Source organism: Tinamus guttatus, unplaced genomic scaffold, assembly GCF_059628265.1.
Source record: "Tinamus guttatus ecotype Peru unplaced genomic scaffold, ASM5962826v1 Tinamus_guttatus_pri_ptg000611l, whole genome shotgun sequence".
NCBI classification, from domain to species: Eukaryota; Metazoa; Chordata; class Aves; order Tinamiformes; family Tinamidae; genus Tinamus; species Tinamus guttatus.
Window position 1 is genome coordinate 7,182 of NW_028289145.1, and position 15,919 is coordinate 23,100.

The 15,919-nt window shown below is 68.5% G+C and overlaps 2 protein-coding genes across 2 annotated transcripts; one reads left to right on the forward strand and one right to left on the reverse strand.

Annotated features, from left to right (window-relative positions):
- Nucleotides 1–394: 394 nt before the first annotated feature.
- Nucleotides 395–5,602, reverse strand: NACC1 (nucleus accumbens associated 1). Its single transcript, XM_088535079.1, is given in 8 exon segments — nucleotides 395–645; nucleotides 2,132–2,229; nucleotides 2,338–2,443; nucleotides 2,519–2,695; nucleotides 4,778–4,903; nucleotides 4,906–5,001; nucleotides 5,004–5,304; nucleotides 5,306–5,602. Coding segments are annotated over 8 exon segments (1,446 nt in total). The 5' UTR covers nucleotides 5,597–5,602.
- A 3,063-nt stretch (nucleotides 5,603–8,665) lies between these two features.
- TRMT1 (tRNA methyltransferase 1) lies at nucleotides 8,666–15,918 on the forward strand. Its single transcript, XM_088535075.1, has 17 exons — nucleotides 8,666–8,679; nucleotides 9,156–9,275; nucleotides 10,387–10,442; nucleotides 10,538–10,662; nucleotides 11,924–12,111; nucleotides 13,098–13,213; nucleotides 13,307–13,419; nucleotides 13,503–13,651; nucleotides 13,725–13,808; nucleotides 13,905–13,974; nucleotides 14,053–14,187; nucleotides 14,818–14,903; nucleotides 14,973–15,081; nucleotides 15,168–15,244; nucleotides 15,324–15,443; nucleotides 15,623–15,737; nucleotides 15,824–15,918. Exons 1-17 carry the CDS (start codon nucleotides 8,666–8,668, stop codon nucleotides 15,908–15,910), a joined length of 1,764 nt encoding a protein of 587 aa, XP_088391201.1. The 3' UTR covers nucleotides 15,911–15,918.
- Nucleotide 15,919: the final 1 nt, after the last annotated feature.

Genomic DNA, 15,919 nt, shown 5'->3' on the forward strand with positions numbered 1-15,919 from the left:
CTGCCTGGAGAGCTGCCATCCCCAACGGGGAGGGGACACGATGGCGGGGGGACAACCTGGGGACACATGCGGAGACACCGGCCCCGGGACAGGGCACAGCGCCGGGGTGGGACAGGACCCATGCGGTCACCTGGCAAAACAGGGGACAGGGACCTTGGGGACACGCTGCTGAGCCCCGGGAGGGGGACGCCGGGACAGACGCCAGCCCCGGCGCGGGGACGACACGGCCGGGCCGGGGCCACCGCCGACCTGGTTCGAGTCGCGCCCAAGCGAGGAGGGGGACGCCCGAGCGGGGCCACCGCCGTCCCCCGGCCCCGGGGGTGGCCGCCACCGCCGTCCCCAGCAGCGCGGCGGGGGCCACGAGGGCCAGCGGGCCCTACCCGCGGGGCCACCGTCACTGCAGCCCCTCGGCGGGCGCCTCGGCCTCGGCGGCGCCGGCCTCGAAGGCGGCCTCGGCGCACACGTCGGCCTCCAGCTTGCCCATGTCGTTGATGAAGGGCGGGAAGGCGTCGCCCTCGGCCTTGAGCAGCTTCAGCTTGGGGATCCAGCTCTTGCGCACGACGCGCCGCGCGTTCGTGCACATGTCGGCCGCGATGGCGTTCATCTCGCTCTCCTTGAAGTTGGGCGCGAAGTTCTGGCAGTAAACTGGCCGCGGAAACGGCCGGAAAGGGCAAAAAAGGAAAATGAGCGACCGGGGGGGCTTCCCTGCGTCTCCCGGGGCTGGTGGCCGAACGACGCCGCTTCCTTGTGGAGTCAAGGGGTGGCTCCTGTCCCTTGGGTGTCGCGGGTGTGGGGGGGGCCCTCTCCTTGGGGTCCCAAAGTCCCAGCGTGTCCCCATCTCTTCCCTCAGGGTGTCACCTGTCCCGAAGGTCTCCTGTCCCCAGGGCGTCCCCTATCTCCCAATCTCTTCCCCTAGGATGTCACCTGTCCTTTGGGTCTCGTGTCCCCTGTCCCCAGGGTGTCCCCTGTCCCTTGGGTCTCCTGTCCCCAGGGTGTCCCCTATCTCCCAATCTCTTCCCCCAGGACGTCACCTGTCCCTTGGGTCTCCTGTCCCCAGGGTGTCCCCTGTCCCCCAATCCTCTTCTCCCAGGGTGTCACCTGTCCCCAGGGTGTCCCCTGTCCCCAAATCCTCTTCCCCCAGGGTGTCACTTGTCCCGAGAGGCTCCTGCCCCCAGGGTGTCCCCTATCTCCTAATCTCTTCCCCCAGGACGTCACCTGTCCCTTGGGTCTCCTGTCCCCAGGGTGTCCCCTGTCCCCAGGGTGTCCCCTGTCCCTTGGGTCTCCTGTCCCCAGGGTGTCTCCTGTCCCCAGGGTGTCCCCTATCTCCCAATCTCTTCTCCCAGGACGTCACCTGTCCCTTGGGTCTCCTGTGTCCAGGGTGTCCCCTGTCCCTGGGGTTCCAAACTCCAGGGTGTCCCCTGTCCCCAAATCCTCTTTCCCCAGGGTGTCACTTGTCCCGAGAGGCTCCTGTCCCCAGGGTGTCCCCTATCTCCTAATCTCTTCCCCCAGGACGTCACCTGTCCCTTGGGTCTCCTGTCCCCAGGGTGTCCCCTGTCCCCAGGATGTCCCCTGCCCCTTGGGTCTCCTGTCCCCAAGGTGTCTCCTGTCCCCAGGGTGTCCCGATCTCCCAATCTCTTCTCCCAGGACGCCACCTGTCCCTTGGGTCTCCTGTCCCCAGGGTGTCCCCTGTCCTGAGGGTCTCCTGTCCCCAGGGTCTCCCCTATCTCCTGATCTCTTCCCCCAGGACATCACCTGTCCCTTGGGTCTCCTGTCCCCAGGGTGTCTCCTGTCCCCAGGGTGTCCCCTATCTCCCAATCTCTTCCCCCAGGACGTCACCTGTCCCTTGGGTCTCCTGTGCCCAGGGTGTCCCCTGTCCCTGGGGTCCCAAACCCCAGGGTGTCCCCTGTCTCTTGCGTCTCCTGTCCCCAGGGTCTCCCCAGTCTCCCAATCTCTTCCCCAGGACGTCACTTGTCCCCAGGGACTCCCCTAACTCCCAGTCTCTTTCCCCAGGATGTCCCCCTGTCCCTTGGGTCTCCCGCCCTGGGGATGTCCCCTGTCCCTGAGGGTCCCAAAGCCGCAGGACACCCCCTGTCCCCCAGTGTCCCCCGGTGTCCCCCGGTGTCACACTCACATTTGACTGCGTGCAGGACCCGGCTGTCCAGTGGCTTCCGCCTGGGATCGTTGCTGGACGAGCGGATGCCGGTGCCGCAGCTGTTGGCCAGGGTGTTGCTGGCAAAGGGACAAGGTGCCACCACGAGGGCCCAGGCGTCCGGGCCCTCCACGAGGCCACAAGGACAGAGCTGGGGGGGGACACGCGGGGACAGCTTGGGGACTCACCGGTCAAAAAAGGAGGCCAGGAGCCTCCTCAGGAGGACTTTGTGCCGCGTCCCCGCGCTCACGTGGCAGTTCATGAGCTGCGCCCGCGTGATGTAGACGTTGGTACCTGGCGGGGACACGGCGGGTGTCACGGGGGGGTGGCCGGGGCGCCGCCGTGTCCCCTCCCGCGGCCACCACGCACCTGTGACGAGCTCCAGCTTCTCGGCGGGGTCGCCCTCGTCGTAGAGCTTGGGGTGGCAGCGGTTGCCGATCTGGTTGATGAGCTCGGCCGGCAGCGACGCCAGGTCCTGGCGCAGCCGCACGCGCGCCCGGGACTCCGGGGTCGCCTGGTCCGGCAGCGCTTCCACCTTCTCGGAGGCTGCGGGGGGGACGGGGACGGCGTGGGGGCGGCGCCCGGACGCCTGGGCCCGCCATGGGGGGCGTGGGGCAGGGATGGGGCTTGGGGGAGGGACAGGGGACACAGGGACATGGGATGGGGCAAGAACAGGGGACACAGGAGGGGACAAGGGACAGGAGACACAGGGACACGGGATGGGGCAAGAGACACAGGGACAGAGGAGGGGACAAGGGATAGAGAACACAGGGACACGGGATGGGGCAAGGAACAGGGGACACAGGGACAGAGGAGGGGACAAGGAACAAGAGACACAGGGACATGGGATGGGACAAGGGATAGGGGACACAGGATAGGACAAGGGACACGGGGACACAGGAGGGGACAAGGGATAGAGAACACAGGGACACGGGATGGGGCAAGGAACAGGGGACACAGGGACAGAGGAGGGGACAAGGGACAAGAGACACAGGGACATGGGATGGGACAAGGGATAGGGGACACAGGATAGGACAAGGGACACGGGGACACAGGAGGGGACAAGGGATAGAGAACACAGGGACACGGGATGGGGCAAGGAACAGGGGACAAGGGACAGAGGAGGGGACAAGGGACAAGAGACACAGGGACATGGGATGGCACAAGGGACAGGAGACAGGGACACGGAAGGGGACAAGGGACAGGAGACACGGACAGAGGAAGGGACAAGGGACACGGGATGAAACAAGGGACAGGAGACATGGACAGAGGAGGGGACAAGGAACAGGGGACACAGGGACAGAGAAGGGGACAAGGGACAGGGGACATAGGAGCACAGGATGGCACAAGGGACAGGAGACAGGGGCAGAGGAGGGGACAAGGGACAGCAAGCTCAGGGAGATGGGAGGGGACAAGGGACACAGGGACACGAGAGGAGCCCCCCCAAATCCTCACGGGGGCGGGGTGTTAGGAGACCACGCTTCCCATTGGGCGTGGCCACCAAAGCCCCTCCTTCCGTGGGGAGGGGTGTGGTCCCACAGACCCCGCCCCCTTTGGCCCCTCCCCTAGCAGGTGAAGCACAAACCTCCTCCCTGCCCATCCCCTCCAAAATCCCCAATGGGGGTGGTGCTTTAGGAGGCCACACCCCCCTCCGCGGGCCACGCCCACCATGGGCGTGTCCTCCCAAGTGCCCTCCCCCGGGGGTGGAGCGCAACCACCCCCCCCAAGCCCAACCACAGCAGGGGCGGGGCTTTAAGGGGTCAAATCAAGAGTGGGTGTGGCCTCCTAAGTCACACCCCCATAGGAAGGGGGTGGAGCACAAGGCTCCTCCCAGCCAATCTCCACCCCACCCTGAGGCGGAGCTTTAGGAGCCCCCTCTCAGGCCACGCCCATGATGGAGGAGGGCCCCTCAAATCCCATGGAAAGGGGGTGGGGCCTCAACCCCACCCCCTTTAGCCCCTCCCTAGGAGGTGGGGCACAACTCTCACCCCAGCCCACCCCACCCCACAGCAGGGGCGGAGCTTTAGGAGGCCCCACCCCCTCCCACAGACCACACCCACACTGGGCGTGGCCTTCAAAGCCCCACCCCCACCCCATGTACAGGGGGTGGAGCACAACTCCCTTCCCAGCCCATCCCCACCCCAACCCAGGGCAGAGAGCGGAGCTTTAGGAAGTCACACCCCTCTCACAGGCCCCGCCACAATGGGCGTGGCCTCTTAGCCCCCCCCATGTCCATATAAAGGAGCAGAGCACAACCCCTCCCGTCCCAGCCCACCCAAACCACAGCAGGGGTGGGGCTTCCAGTGGCCACGCCCCTCCCACATGCCCCACCCCACAGTGGGCAGGGCCTCTCAAAGTCCCCGCCCCCATATAAAGGGGCAGAGCACAACCTCCCCCAGCCCACCCCAAAACCACAGCAGGGGTGGGGCTTCCGGTGGCCACACCCCTCCCACATGCCCCGCCCACAGTGGGCAGGGCCTTTCAACCCCCTCCCCCATCCCCATTTAAAGGGGCAGAGCACGACCTCCCCCAGCCATAGCAGAGGTGGAGCTTTTGAAGGCCACACCCCCTCCCACATGCCCCGCCCACAGTGGGCGTGTCCTACCCGCGGAGGGGGCGTGGCCTCACCTGCGGGCCCCACGTTCATCATGCTGTACATGGCGTACATGTTGCAGATCTGGCGGTACTGCTCGTCGGAGCCTTCCTCGGCGCCGTCCTCCTCCTCGTCCTCCTCGTTGTGGAAGGAGCCGGGCTGTCGCTCGTGTAGGCGCTGGAGGTGCCGCCGGGGCTGGTCTGCTCGGCCGCGCTCGGCCCGGCCGCCCGGCTGCCGCCCGCCGTCGCCGCGGAGAACTGGCCATTTTGCGGCTCCCGTTGCCGCCGCCGGCGCCGGCGCCGTCCTTGGCGCCGCCGTCCCAGAGGCGCTTCACCACGAAGGTGCACTGCACGCCGTCGGGCTCGCCCTGCTCCGTCTTGACGCGCGACACCAGCGGCACCGGCGCCGAGGGCCACGCCGAGGTCTGCGCCACGGGGCTCTGCGGCTCCGAGCCCGGCGCCTCCTCGCCGTGCAGCCCCTGCGAGTCGCAGCTGGGCGAGCTGACCTTGAGGAAGAACTCGGTGCCCTTCTCCATGATCTCCTGGATCTGCAGGAAGCCGGCCCGTGTACATGAGCAGGAACTGGTCGCCCACGTACATGCTCAAACGGCCCGTGTAGCAGAAGCTGAGGATCTGCTGGAAGCTCTGCGGCTGCACGGCCGCCGGCAGCTCCACCACGGAGCTCTTGCTGCTGTTGAAAAGGTCCCGGAAATAGGAGCTGCTGGCGGCCAGCACGGCGCGGTGCGCCTTGAACGCGTGGCCCTTCACCACCACCGACACGTCGCAGTACAGCCCCTGCAGCCGCTGCTCGTTCAGGCACTCCAGGATGCTGTTGCCGAAGTTGGGGATCTCCATCTGCAGCGTCCTGCGCCAATGGCGGGCGCCTGCGGGGACACGGGGGACAGCGCGGGGACAAGGGGGACAGCACGGGGACAAGGGGGACGGCGTGGGGACGTGGGGACAAGCGGGACAGCATGGGGCGCGGGGGACAGCACGGGGACAAGGGGGATGGCACGGGGACAAGGGGGACGGCGTGGGGATGCAGGGACAGTGGGGAGAACATGGGGACAGCGGGGGACAGCATGGGGACAAGGGGGACAGCATGGGGACGTAGGGGACAAGGGGGACAGCATGGGGACATGGGGACAAGGGAGACAGCACGGGGACGCGGGGGACAGCACGGGGACAAGGGGGACAGCGTGGGGACGTGGGGACAAGGGGGACAGCACGGGGACAAAGGGGACAGCGTGGGGATGCGGGGACAGTGGGGAGAACATGGGGACAACGGGGGACAGCATGGGGACGCAGGGGACAGTGGGGGGAACGTGGGGACAGCGGGGGACAGCACGGGGACATGGGGACAGTGGGCGGAATGTGGGGACAGCACAGGATAGCACGGGGATGTGGGGACACAGGGGACAGCATGGGGACGCGGGGGACAGCATGGGGACAAGGGGGGAACATGGGGACAGCCGAGGACAGCACGGGGACAGCGGGGGACAGCATGGGGACAAGGGGGACAGCAAGGGGAACGTGGGGACAGCAGGGGCAGCGGGGCACAGCACGGGGACACGGGGACAAGGGGGACAGCACGGGACAAGGGGGACACAGGGGACAGCACAGGGACAAGGGGGACAGCGCGGGGACAGCAGGGATAGCAGGGGGAATGTGGGGACAGCGCAGGGACACAGGGACAGCGGGGGGAACGTGGGGACAGCAGGGACAGCACGGGGACATGGGACAGCGGGGGGAGCACAGAGACGTGGGGACAGGGGGACACGGGGAGAGGGACAGGGGGAAAAGGACCCAATGAGGAGGAGGGGGACGGGGGGACATGGGGAGAGGGACGGGGGACACGAGAGGCAATGGGGGGGCAGCAGGGACAGGGGGTGGCACGAGGGGGACCAGGACCCAACGAGGAGGAGGGGGACAGGGACGCAAGAGGCACAGGGGGGACAACAGGGACAGGGAGGGGGACACAAAAACAAGGGCCAGATAAGGAGGAGGGTGAGGACAGGGGGACACAGGGACACGGGGAGAGGAGCAGGGACACGGGGGGGGGACAGCAGGGACATGGGACGGGCAGGGGGACACAGAGAGGGACACGAGGGGGGACAGAGAGGGGACCCGGAGAGCCCCAGGGAAGGGGGACACGGACACAAGGAGGGACAGACGGACACGGGGGGAGGGAGACGAGTGAGAGGTGGCCCTGGGGGGGGGGGGGGTGGCACCTGTGCCCCCCCCCCCAACCCTGCCACCCCCCACGTGTCCCAGCAGGGGGGAGGGGACCCAGGACAACCCCCCCCCCAGAGCAGCCCCTGGGGGGACAGGGACCCCCAAGGTGGGGGGGGGACACGAGGGGGTCCCCAAGGTTTTTTGGGGGGGGCTTCCCCCCTTTTAGGAGGGACAAGGGGGTCCCCACGATCAGATAAGGGGATGGGGACACCTGATCATGGGGGGGGGGGCAGACAGGGGGTCCCCCCAGGCCTCAGGTTGGGGGAAACTGCCCCAAGTTACAGGGGGAAAAGGGGGGGGGTCCTGGTTATTTATGGGGGGGGGGAACAGAGAGCCCCCCCCCCCCCAGACCTTTTGGGGGGGGAATCAGGGGGACCCCGGGGGGGGAATCCCATTATCGGGGGGGGGGGGAACCTCCAACCGGGGATGTTTGGGGGGACCGGGGGACGGGGGGGGGTCATGACGTTGGGGAGGAGGGGGCTTGACGTGGGGGGGGGGGCTTTACCGGGGCGGGGGGAGGGTGCAGAGAAGGGCCCGGAGCCCCCAAACAACCCGAAACTTTCCCTAAAACCGGGTCAGCACCGGGAGGGGGGGGGGTCGAACCGGAAGCAGGGCGGGGGGGGGGGGGAGCCCAGTAATGGAGGGGGGCGGGAATGAGGCCTGTCCGGTTATGCCGGGGGGGGGGGGGGCGGCGGCCTAGAGGGCACTTGGGGGGGGGGCACGAGGGGGCGGGGCGGCCGGTGCCCCCCCCCCCTCCTTACCGGTTCCCGGGGGGGGGGGCTGCGCTGCGGCTCGGGCCGCTCCCGCTGCGCGTCCCGCTCCCCCCGCCGCGCTCAGCGGCCATTCATTGTGCGGCAAGGCGGGAGCAGCCGCGCGCCGAGCGCGCGATGGCGGCGGCGCACGGAGCCTCGCGCGCGCCCCCCCCACCGCCTCCCTCCGCGCGCATGCGCGCGTCGGCTCGCTGCGGGCAGGCCTGGCTGGGAGAGCGCCGAGATGCTCCGACGAGGCATTTCCCCCCCCCCCGTCATTCCCAAACCCGGGGGAATATGGGGAATCTGGGGGGGGGGGGGACACGGCCGTGGGGACATAGGGGACATGGAGGGGGCACAGGAGAGATGGGAGCGAGGGACACGATCATGGGGACATCGGGGGGGGGCACAAGGGATATGGGGGGGACACGGCCATGGGGACATAGGGGACATTTGGGGGGGGGCATAAAGGATATGGGGGGGCACAGCCATGGGGACATAGAGGAGGCACAAGGGATATGGTGGGGGGGACATGGCCATGGGGACATAGGGGACATGGGGGGGCACAAGGGATATGGGGGGTGGGGAGACACGGTCTTGGGGACATAGGAGACATGGAGGGGACATGGGGTTAGGGTTTAGGGTTAGGTTAAGATGGGGGGACACGGGGGGACAGGGAGGGCGGGCAGGGGGTACACACGGCCATGGGAATAGAGGGGGACACGGGGACAGGGGGAGCATGGAGAGGGGACGCACAAATCCGTGGGGATATGGAGGGGACACGCGTGGCCATGGGGACACACGAGGCCTCGCCGCATGAGCCGAAATCACGGGCTTTCCCCCCAAAACAGGCTTCCCCCGGCCGCGTCGGGGCGCGCGCGCGCAGCGTCGTGACCCTCGCCGCGCGCCGTCCGCCGCGGGTCACGTGGCTCGCCGCAACATGGCGGCGCCCATGTGAGCGGCGGCGCGGAGGATGCGCTACGGTGAGGCCGGGGGGGGGGGCAGTACCGGGGGGGGAGATAACGGGAGTGGGCGGGGCCTGGGGGAGGAGCCTCGGGCGGGTCGGGGGGGCGGGATACGGGACCCCCAACCCCGGCCACGTGTGACTGGGGGGGGGGGGGGGGGTGGCTCCGCTCTTGCCCCGTTGCCCCCTCCCCTTGGTCGCAATTTGGGATCGGGGGGGGCAACTTCACCCTGTTTACCCCCCCCCGCAGATTTTGCCCCCCTCCCGCTCTAGGCGCCCCCCCGCTGCTGCTGCTGCTCCGCCGCCTCCTCGCCATGGACGGGGCCAACGGCTGCGGGAGCCCCGGGACCCCCCCGGGCACCGGGGGCACCGGGAGCACCGGGAGCCCCCCCGGGACCCCCCCGGGCGCCGGGAGCCCCCCCGGGAGCGCCGGGAGCCCCCCCGGGGCCCCCCCGGGCGCCGGGAGCCCCCCCGGGAGCGCCGGGAGCCCCCCCGGGACGCTGGTGACCGAGGGCCGGGCCCGGATCCTGTTCCCGGGCACGGAGGTGTTTTACAACCCGGTGCAGGAGTTTAACCGGGACCTCACGTGAGTGGCGCCGGGGGCACCGGGAGGGACGGGGGGACACCGGGATGGACGGGGGGGCGCCGGGATGGATGAGAGGGGGGCCGGGATGGAACCAGGATGGATTGGGGTGGGGCCAGGATGACTTGGGGGGAGCTGGGATGGACGGGGGCAGTTCAGGATGGACAAGGGGGCGCCGGGATGGATGGGGTGGGGGTGCCGGGATAGCCGAGGGGGCACCGGGATGGACGGGGGTGCCTGGGATGGACGGAAGGGCGCCGGGATGGACAAGGGGGGCACCGGGATGGATGAGGGGGGCCTGGGATGGACGGGGGGTTGCCGGGATGGACAAGGGGGCGCCGGGAGGGATGGGGGGGGCCTGGGATGGACGGGGGGGCACCGGGATGGACGGGGGGGCGCTGGGATGGAACCGGGATGCATTGGGGTGGGACCAGGATGACTTGGGGGGAGCTGGGATGGACGGGGGCAGTTTGGGATGGAGGATGGGGGCACCGGGATGGACAAGGGGGCATCGGGATGGACGGGGGGGGGCACCGGGATGGCCGGGGGGGCGCCGGGATGGAACCGGGATGGGTTGGGGTGGGGCCAGGATGGTTTTGGGGGAGCTGGGATGGACGGGGGCAGTTTGGGATGGATGGGGGGGGCATCGGGATGGATGAGGGGGCACCGGGATGGATGGAGGGGGGGCGCCGGGATGGACAAGGGGGTACCGGGATGGATGGAGGGGCGGCGCCGGGATGGACAAGGGGGTACCAGGATGGATGAGGGGGGCCTGGGATGGACGGGGGGGTGCTGGGATGGACAAGGGGGCGCTGGGATGGACGGGGAGGGCACCGGGATGGACGGGGGGGGCACCGGGATGGACGAGGGGGCACCGGGATGGATGGAGGGGGGGGCACCGGGATGGACAAGGGGGGCACCGGGATGGACGGGGGGGAGGCACCAGGATGGACAAGGGGGCACTGGGATGGATGGGGGGGCACCGGGATGGATGGGGGGGCACCGGGATAGGCTGTTGGGGGGGCACTGGTTCATACTGGGGGTTCCGGGGGGAGGGATTTGGATCCTGCCGGAGCGGCGGCGGCTCCGCTCACGTTCCGTCCCCCCCCTCCAGCTGCGCCGTCATCACGGAATTCGCTCGGCTCCAGCTGCGGCCCAAGGGCATCCGGGGTAGGAGCCGGGATGAGCCGGGATGAACCGCGGCTCCGGCGGGATCCCAGCAGCTCCCACCTTCCCCTTCCCTTTCCCATCCCTTTCCCTTCCAGTGGTGCTTCCTGGCGAGGAGCAGATGGATGTGGATGCCCCGGAGAAGCCGGAGGGGGATGAGGCCGCTCCGGCACCCGCCGGCTCCGAGGCTCCAAGGACGGCGGTGCCGGGAGAAGTGTGCGAGGTGCCCGGAATGGGGGGAGCCAAGGGGGCTCATCCCGGGATCCGGAGAAGGGTTTATCCTTGGATTCAGGTCGCGGTGTAGGGCTCGTCCTGGGATCAGAGCGGGGCTTATCCTGGGATCAGAGCGGGGCTTATCCTGGGATCTGGAGCAAGGCTCATCCTGGGCTCCAGACCCCGGAGCAGGGCTCATCCCGGGATCCAAGCCCCACAACTGACCTTATCCCAGACTCTGGATTCCACTGCTGGGCTCATCCCAAGACTTGGGCCATGGAGCAGGCCTGGGACAGGGCTCATCCTGGGATCCAGAACAGGGCTCATCCCAGCTTCCAAATCGGGGCTCATCCTGGGATTCAGACCCCCAGTGTGGGGGGCTCATCCCGGGATCCAGAGCAGGGCTCATCCCAGGTTCCAAATTGGGGCTCATCCCGGGATTCAGACCCCAATATGGGGGCTCATCCCAGGATCCAGAGCAGGGCTCATCCCAGCTTCCAAATCGGGGCTCATCCTGGGATTCAGACCCCAATATGGGGTCTCATCCCAGGATCCAGAGCAGAGCTCATCCCAGCTTCCAAATCGGGGCTCATCCCGGGATTCAGACCCCCCAGTGTGGGGGCTCATCCCGGGATCCAGAGCAGGGCTCATCCCAGCTTCCAAATTGGGGCTCATCCCGGGATTCAGACCCCAATATGGGGGCTCATCCCGGGATCCAGAGCAGGGCTCATCCCAGCTTCCAAATTGGGGGCTCATCCCGGGATTCAGACCCCAATATGGGGGCTCATCCTGGGATCCAGAGCAGGGCTCATCCCAGCTTCCAAATCGGGGCTCATCCTGGGATTCAGACCCCAATGTGGGGGCTCATCCCGGGATCCAGAGCAGGGCTCATCCCAGGTTCCAAATCGGGGCTCATCCCGGGATTCAGACCCCAATATGGGGGCTCATCCCGGGATCCAGAGCAGAGCTCATCCCAGCTTCCAAATCGGGGCTCATCCCGGGATTCAGACCCCAATGTGGGGGCTCATCCCGGGATCCAGAGCAGGGCTCATCCCAGCTTCCAAATCGGGGCTCATCCCGGGATTCAGACCCCAATATGGGGGCTCATCCCGGGATCCAGAGCAGGGCTCATCCCAGCTTCCAAATCGGGGCTCATCCCGGGATTCAGACCCCAATGTGGAGGCTCATCCTGGGATCCGGACAAGGGCTCATCCCGGGATATGGGCCCCGGAGCAGGGGTTATCCCAGGATCCGGCCCACTCTTCCCGCAGGGAGGCCTACGGATCCTGGAGGGCCTGGCGGCCTCCGGCCTCCGCTCCATCCGCTTCGCCCAGGAGGTTCCGGGGCTCCGGGCCGTGGTGGCCAACGACGTCTCGGCCCGGGCCACCGAGCTCGTGCGCCGCAACGTGGCCCTCAACGGCGTGGGGCACCTGGTGGCCGCCAGCCAGGCCGATGCCAGGTGAGGAGCCGGCCGGGAACGGCCTCCGGGATCCCCCTTCCCGGGATGTCCCCCCATTCCCGGTGCTTTGGGGATGCTGGTGGCTTCGTTCTGGCTTCCCGCAGCGTTTGGGGGGCACCAAGTGGACACGGGTTGGGGTCCTCTGGGAATGTGGCCTCCGCTTCCCAGTTTGGGGTCCCCATTGCTCCAGGACCCCCTGTCCCCCACCCAGGGTGTCCCCAAACCACCTGTTTTGGTGTCCCTGTCTCTCCGTGTCCCCATTTCCCGCCCAGGTTGTCCCCAAGCCCTCCAATTTCGTGTCCCCATCGGTCCATGTCCACCTGTCCTCCCCCGCCAGGGTCACTCTAACTCCCATTTTGGTGTCCCCATCACTTCGTGTCCCACTGTCCCCTGCCCAGGGTCACTCTAACCCCCATTTTGGTGTCCCCATCACTTCGTGTCCCACTGTCCCCTGCCCAGGGTCACTCTAACCCCCATTTTGGTGTCCCCATCACTTCGTGTCCCACTGTCCCCTGCCCAGGGTCACTCTAACTCCCATTTTGGTGTCCCCATCACTTCTTGTCCCACTGTCCCCTGCCCAGGGTCACTCTAACCCCCATTTTGGTGTCCCCATCACTTCGTGTCCCACTGCCCCCCCCAGGGTCATTCTAACCCCCATTTTGGTGTCCCCATCACTTCGTGTCCCACTGTCCCCCCTCCCAGGGTCACTCTAATCCCCATTTTGGTGTCCCCATCACTTCGTGTCCCACTGTCCCCACCAGGGTCACTCTAACCCCCATTTTGGTGTCCCCATCACTTTGTGTCCCACTGTCCCCCCCTCCCAGGGTCACTCTAACCCCCATTTTGGTGTCCCCATCACTTCGTGTCCCACTGTCCCCACCAGGGTCACTCTAACTCCCATTTTGGTGTCCCCATCACTTCGTGTCCCACTGTCCCCCCTCCCAGGGTCACTCTAAGCCCCCTCTCGATGTCCCTGTCCCTTCCAGCATGCTGATGTACCAGAGCAAGGCCAACCGGGAGCCCTTCGACGTCATCGACCTGGATCCCTACGGATCCCCCGCGCCCTTCCTGGACGCCGCCGTGCAGGCCGTGAGCGACGGCGGTGAGCGGCGCCCGGACGCCTGGGCCCCTTGGGGGGCACCCCCCGCCCCCCAACGCCGTCCTTCCTCCTCATCCTCCTCCTCCTCGTTGCCAGGGCTGCTCTGCGTCACCTGCACCGACATGGCCGTGCTGGCCGGGAACAGCCCCGAGACCTGTTACAGCAAATACGGCGCCGTGTCCCTCAAGGGCAAGTTCTGCCACGAGATGGTGAGCGCTCAGCGCGGGGGACACCGCGGGGGACACCCGTGTGTGTCCCCACCGACAGGCCCGGGGCGCTCGTGTCACCGCAGGCGCTTCGGGTGGTCCTGCACAGCCTGGACCTGCGCGCGAATTGCCACCAGCGCCGCGTGGCGCCGCTGCTCGCCGTCAGCGCCGACTTCTACGTGCGCGTCTTCGCGCGCGTCTTCGCCGGGCAGGCCCAGGCCAAGGCCTCGGCCAGGTGAGGCGCCACCGGCCTTGGGGACGCGGTGCCACCCCCTGCGGTGACACTGTTGTCCCCCCCTGTTCCGCAGTAAGCAGGCGCTGGTTTATCACTGCGTGGGCTGCGGGAGCCACCACCTCCAGCGGCTCGGCAAGGCCACCCGCCACGGGGACAGGTGCGGCGGGGTCCTGGCGGGGTGGCCCTGGGGTCCCCAAGCCCTGCTGGCCCTCACCCCCTTGTCACTTGTCCCCCCTTCTCTTTCCTTCTGCAGCTTCAAGTATGGGGCTGCCACGGGGCCACCCGTGGGCCCCACGTGCGAGTTCTGCCAGCAGCGGCACCAGGTGGGTCCGTGTCCCCTGTGTCCCCTCTGTGTGTCCCCCGCCACCGCTGCTGACCCCCCTGCGCGTTGTCACCCGCAGCTGGGGGGTCCCGTGTGGGCAGAGCCCCTGCACGACGTGGCCTTCGTGCGGCGGGTGCTGGCGGCGCTGGAGCGGAGCCCCGGGCGCTTCGGCACCGAGCAGCGCATGCGCGGGGTGCTCAGCGTCGTCACGGAGGTGCCACGCGGGGACACGGCGCGGGGACGCGGCGTCCCGGGGATGGGGACGGCTCCAGGAGCCTGGAATGGGGACAGCTCCGGGAGCCTGGCATAGGGATGGCTCCAGCATCCTGGGGATGGGGACGGGTCCAGGAGCCTGGAATGGGGACGGCTTCAGCATCCCAGGGATGGGGACAGGTCCAGGAGCCTGGAATGGGGACGGGGCGTCCCAGGGATGGGGACGGGTCCAGGAACCTGGAATGGGGCTGGCTCCGGCATCCCAGGGATGGGGACGGGTCCAGGAGCCTGGAACGGGGCTGGCTCCGGCATCCCAGGGATGGGGACGGGTCCAGGCGCCTGGCATGGGGACAGCTCCAGCATCCCAGGGATGGGGATGGGCAGCTCCAGCGTCCTGGGGATGGGGATGGCTCTGGCATCTCGAGGACAGGGATGGCTCTGACATCCCAAGGAGGGGGACAGGGACAGCTGCAGGCGCTGGGGATGGCTGTGGCATCCCAGAGATGGGGACAGCTCCGGGAACCCAGAGATGGGGCCGGCTCCGGCCTCTCGGGGACAGGGACAGCTCCAGCACCCGGAGCTCCGGTGGCACCCGGAGCCGCTGACGCCGGATCCCCTCCCTGCGCCGCAGGAGCTCAGCGACGTCCCCCTCTACTACACCCTGGACGGGCTCAGCAGCACCCTGCACTGCAACACCCCGTCCCTGCTGCAGCTCAGGTACGGCCCGTGTCCCCCGCGTGTCCCCTCCGTGTCCCCACCGTGTCCCCACGCGCTCCGTGTCCCCAGGTCGGCGCTGCTGCACGCCGGCTACCGCGTCTCGCTGTCCCACGCGTGCAAGAACGCCGTGAAGACGGACGCGCCGCCCGCCGCGCTCTGGGACATCATGCGCTGCTGGGTGAGGACACGGCCTCTCCTCGGGGACTTGGGGACAGCGGTGGCCCCCGCGGTGTCCCTTGCTGTCACCGCTGTCCCCCGCTGCAGGCCAAGCTGCACCCGGTGAAGCGCGAGCGGCTGGCGGAGGGCAGCCCGGCCGCGCGCATCCTGGCCGTGGAGCCCACGTAAGGTCCCCGCTCGGTCCCCGCTGTCCCCCGGTGCGGCCGGGGGGAGGTCCCCAATGTCCCCTGTTGTCCCCCGCAGCCTCCAGGCCTCCTTCGCGCTGCGGGACGACGCCAACCCCAGCTCCCGAAAGAGGGGCCTCAAACGCTTCCCCGAGAACCCCGAGGCCTTTTGGGGGCCCAAGGCCAGGGCCAAGGCCGGGTAAGGGCGGGAGATTCTCCAGGGTCTAATATCGGGGTTGAGCTCCCGGCACCCGCTCAGGAAAAGAGGGAGAGCCCGGAGCTTCCCCCTGCTTTTCCCAAGGGGGGATGAGGAGACCCCTCTCGGGGGGGCTTTTCCTGCCCCCCTGCAGCCCCCCCCCTCATTCCCGCCCCCCCCAGGGGGGGCATCTCCCCGTCCCTGCAGGAAAAGCGGCAGCGGCTCCAGAACAAGCGGACGGAGCGGCCGGACGACGGCGGCTCCTTGAAAAACTTCCCGTGCAAACGCTTCAAGGAGGTGGGTCCGGCCGCTCCGAGGGGTCCCGGGCCGCTCCGGGGGGCTCCGGGCGCCCCCGGCTCAGCCCCGGCCCTCCCAATCCCTAGGGAAGCTGCTCCCTGGGCCCCCAGTGCCGCTACTCGCACGAGGATGCTCCGGTTCCCGGCCCCGACGGCGCCTCCGGCTCCCATTAAATCCCTGCG

Excerpts from the sequence above, each read along its gene's own strand:
- TRMT1 (XM_088535075.1), top strand. Across the intron at positions 10,663-11,923 it reads TGCCGGGAGAAGTGTGCGAG|GGAGGCCTACGGATCCTGGA; the intron begins GTGCCCGGAATG and ends CTCTTCCCGCAG. Across the intron at positions 13,975-14,052 it reads TCTGCCAGCAGCGGCACCAG|CTGGGGGGTCCCGTGTGGGC; the intron begins GTGGGTCCGTGT and ends TGTCACCCGCAG.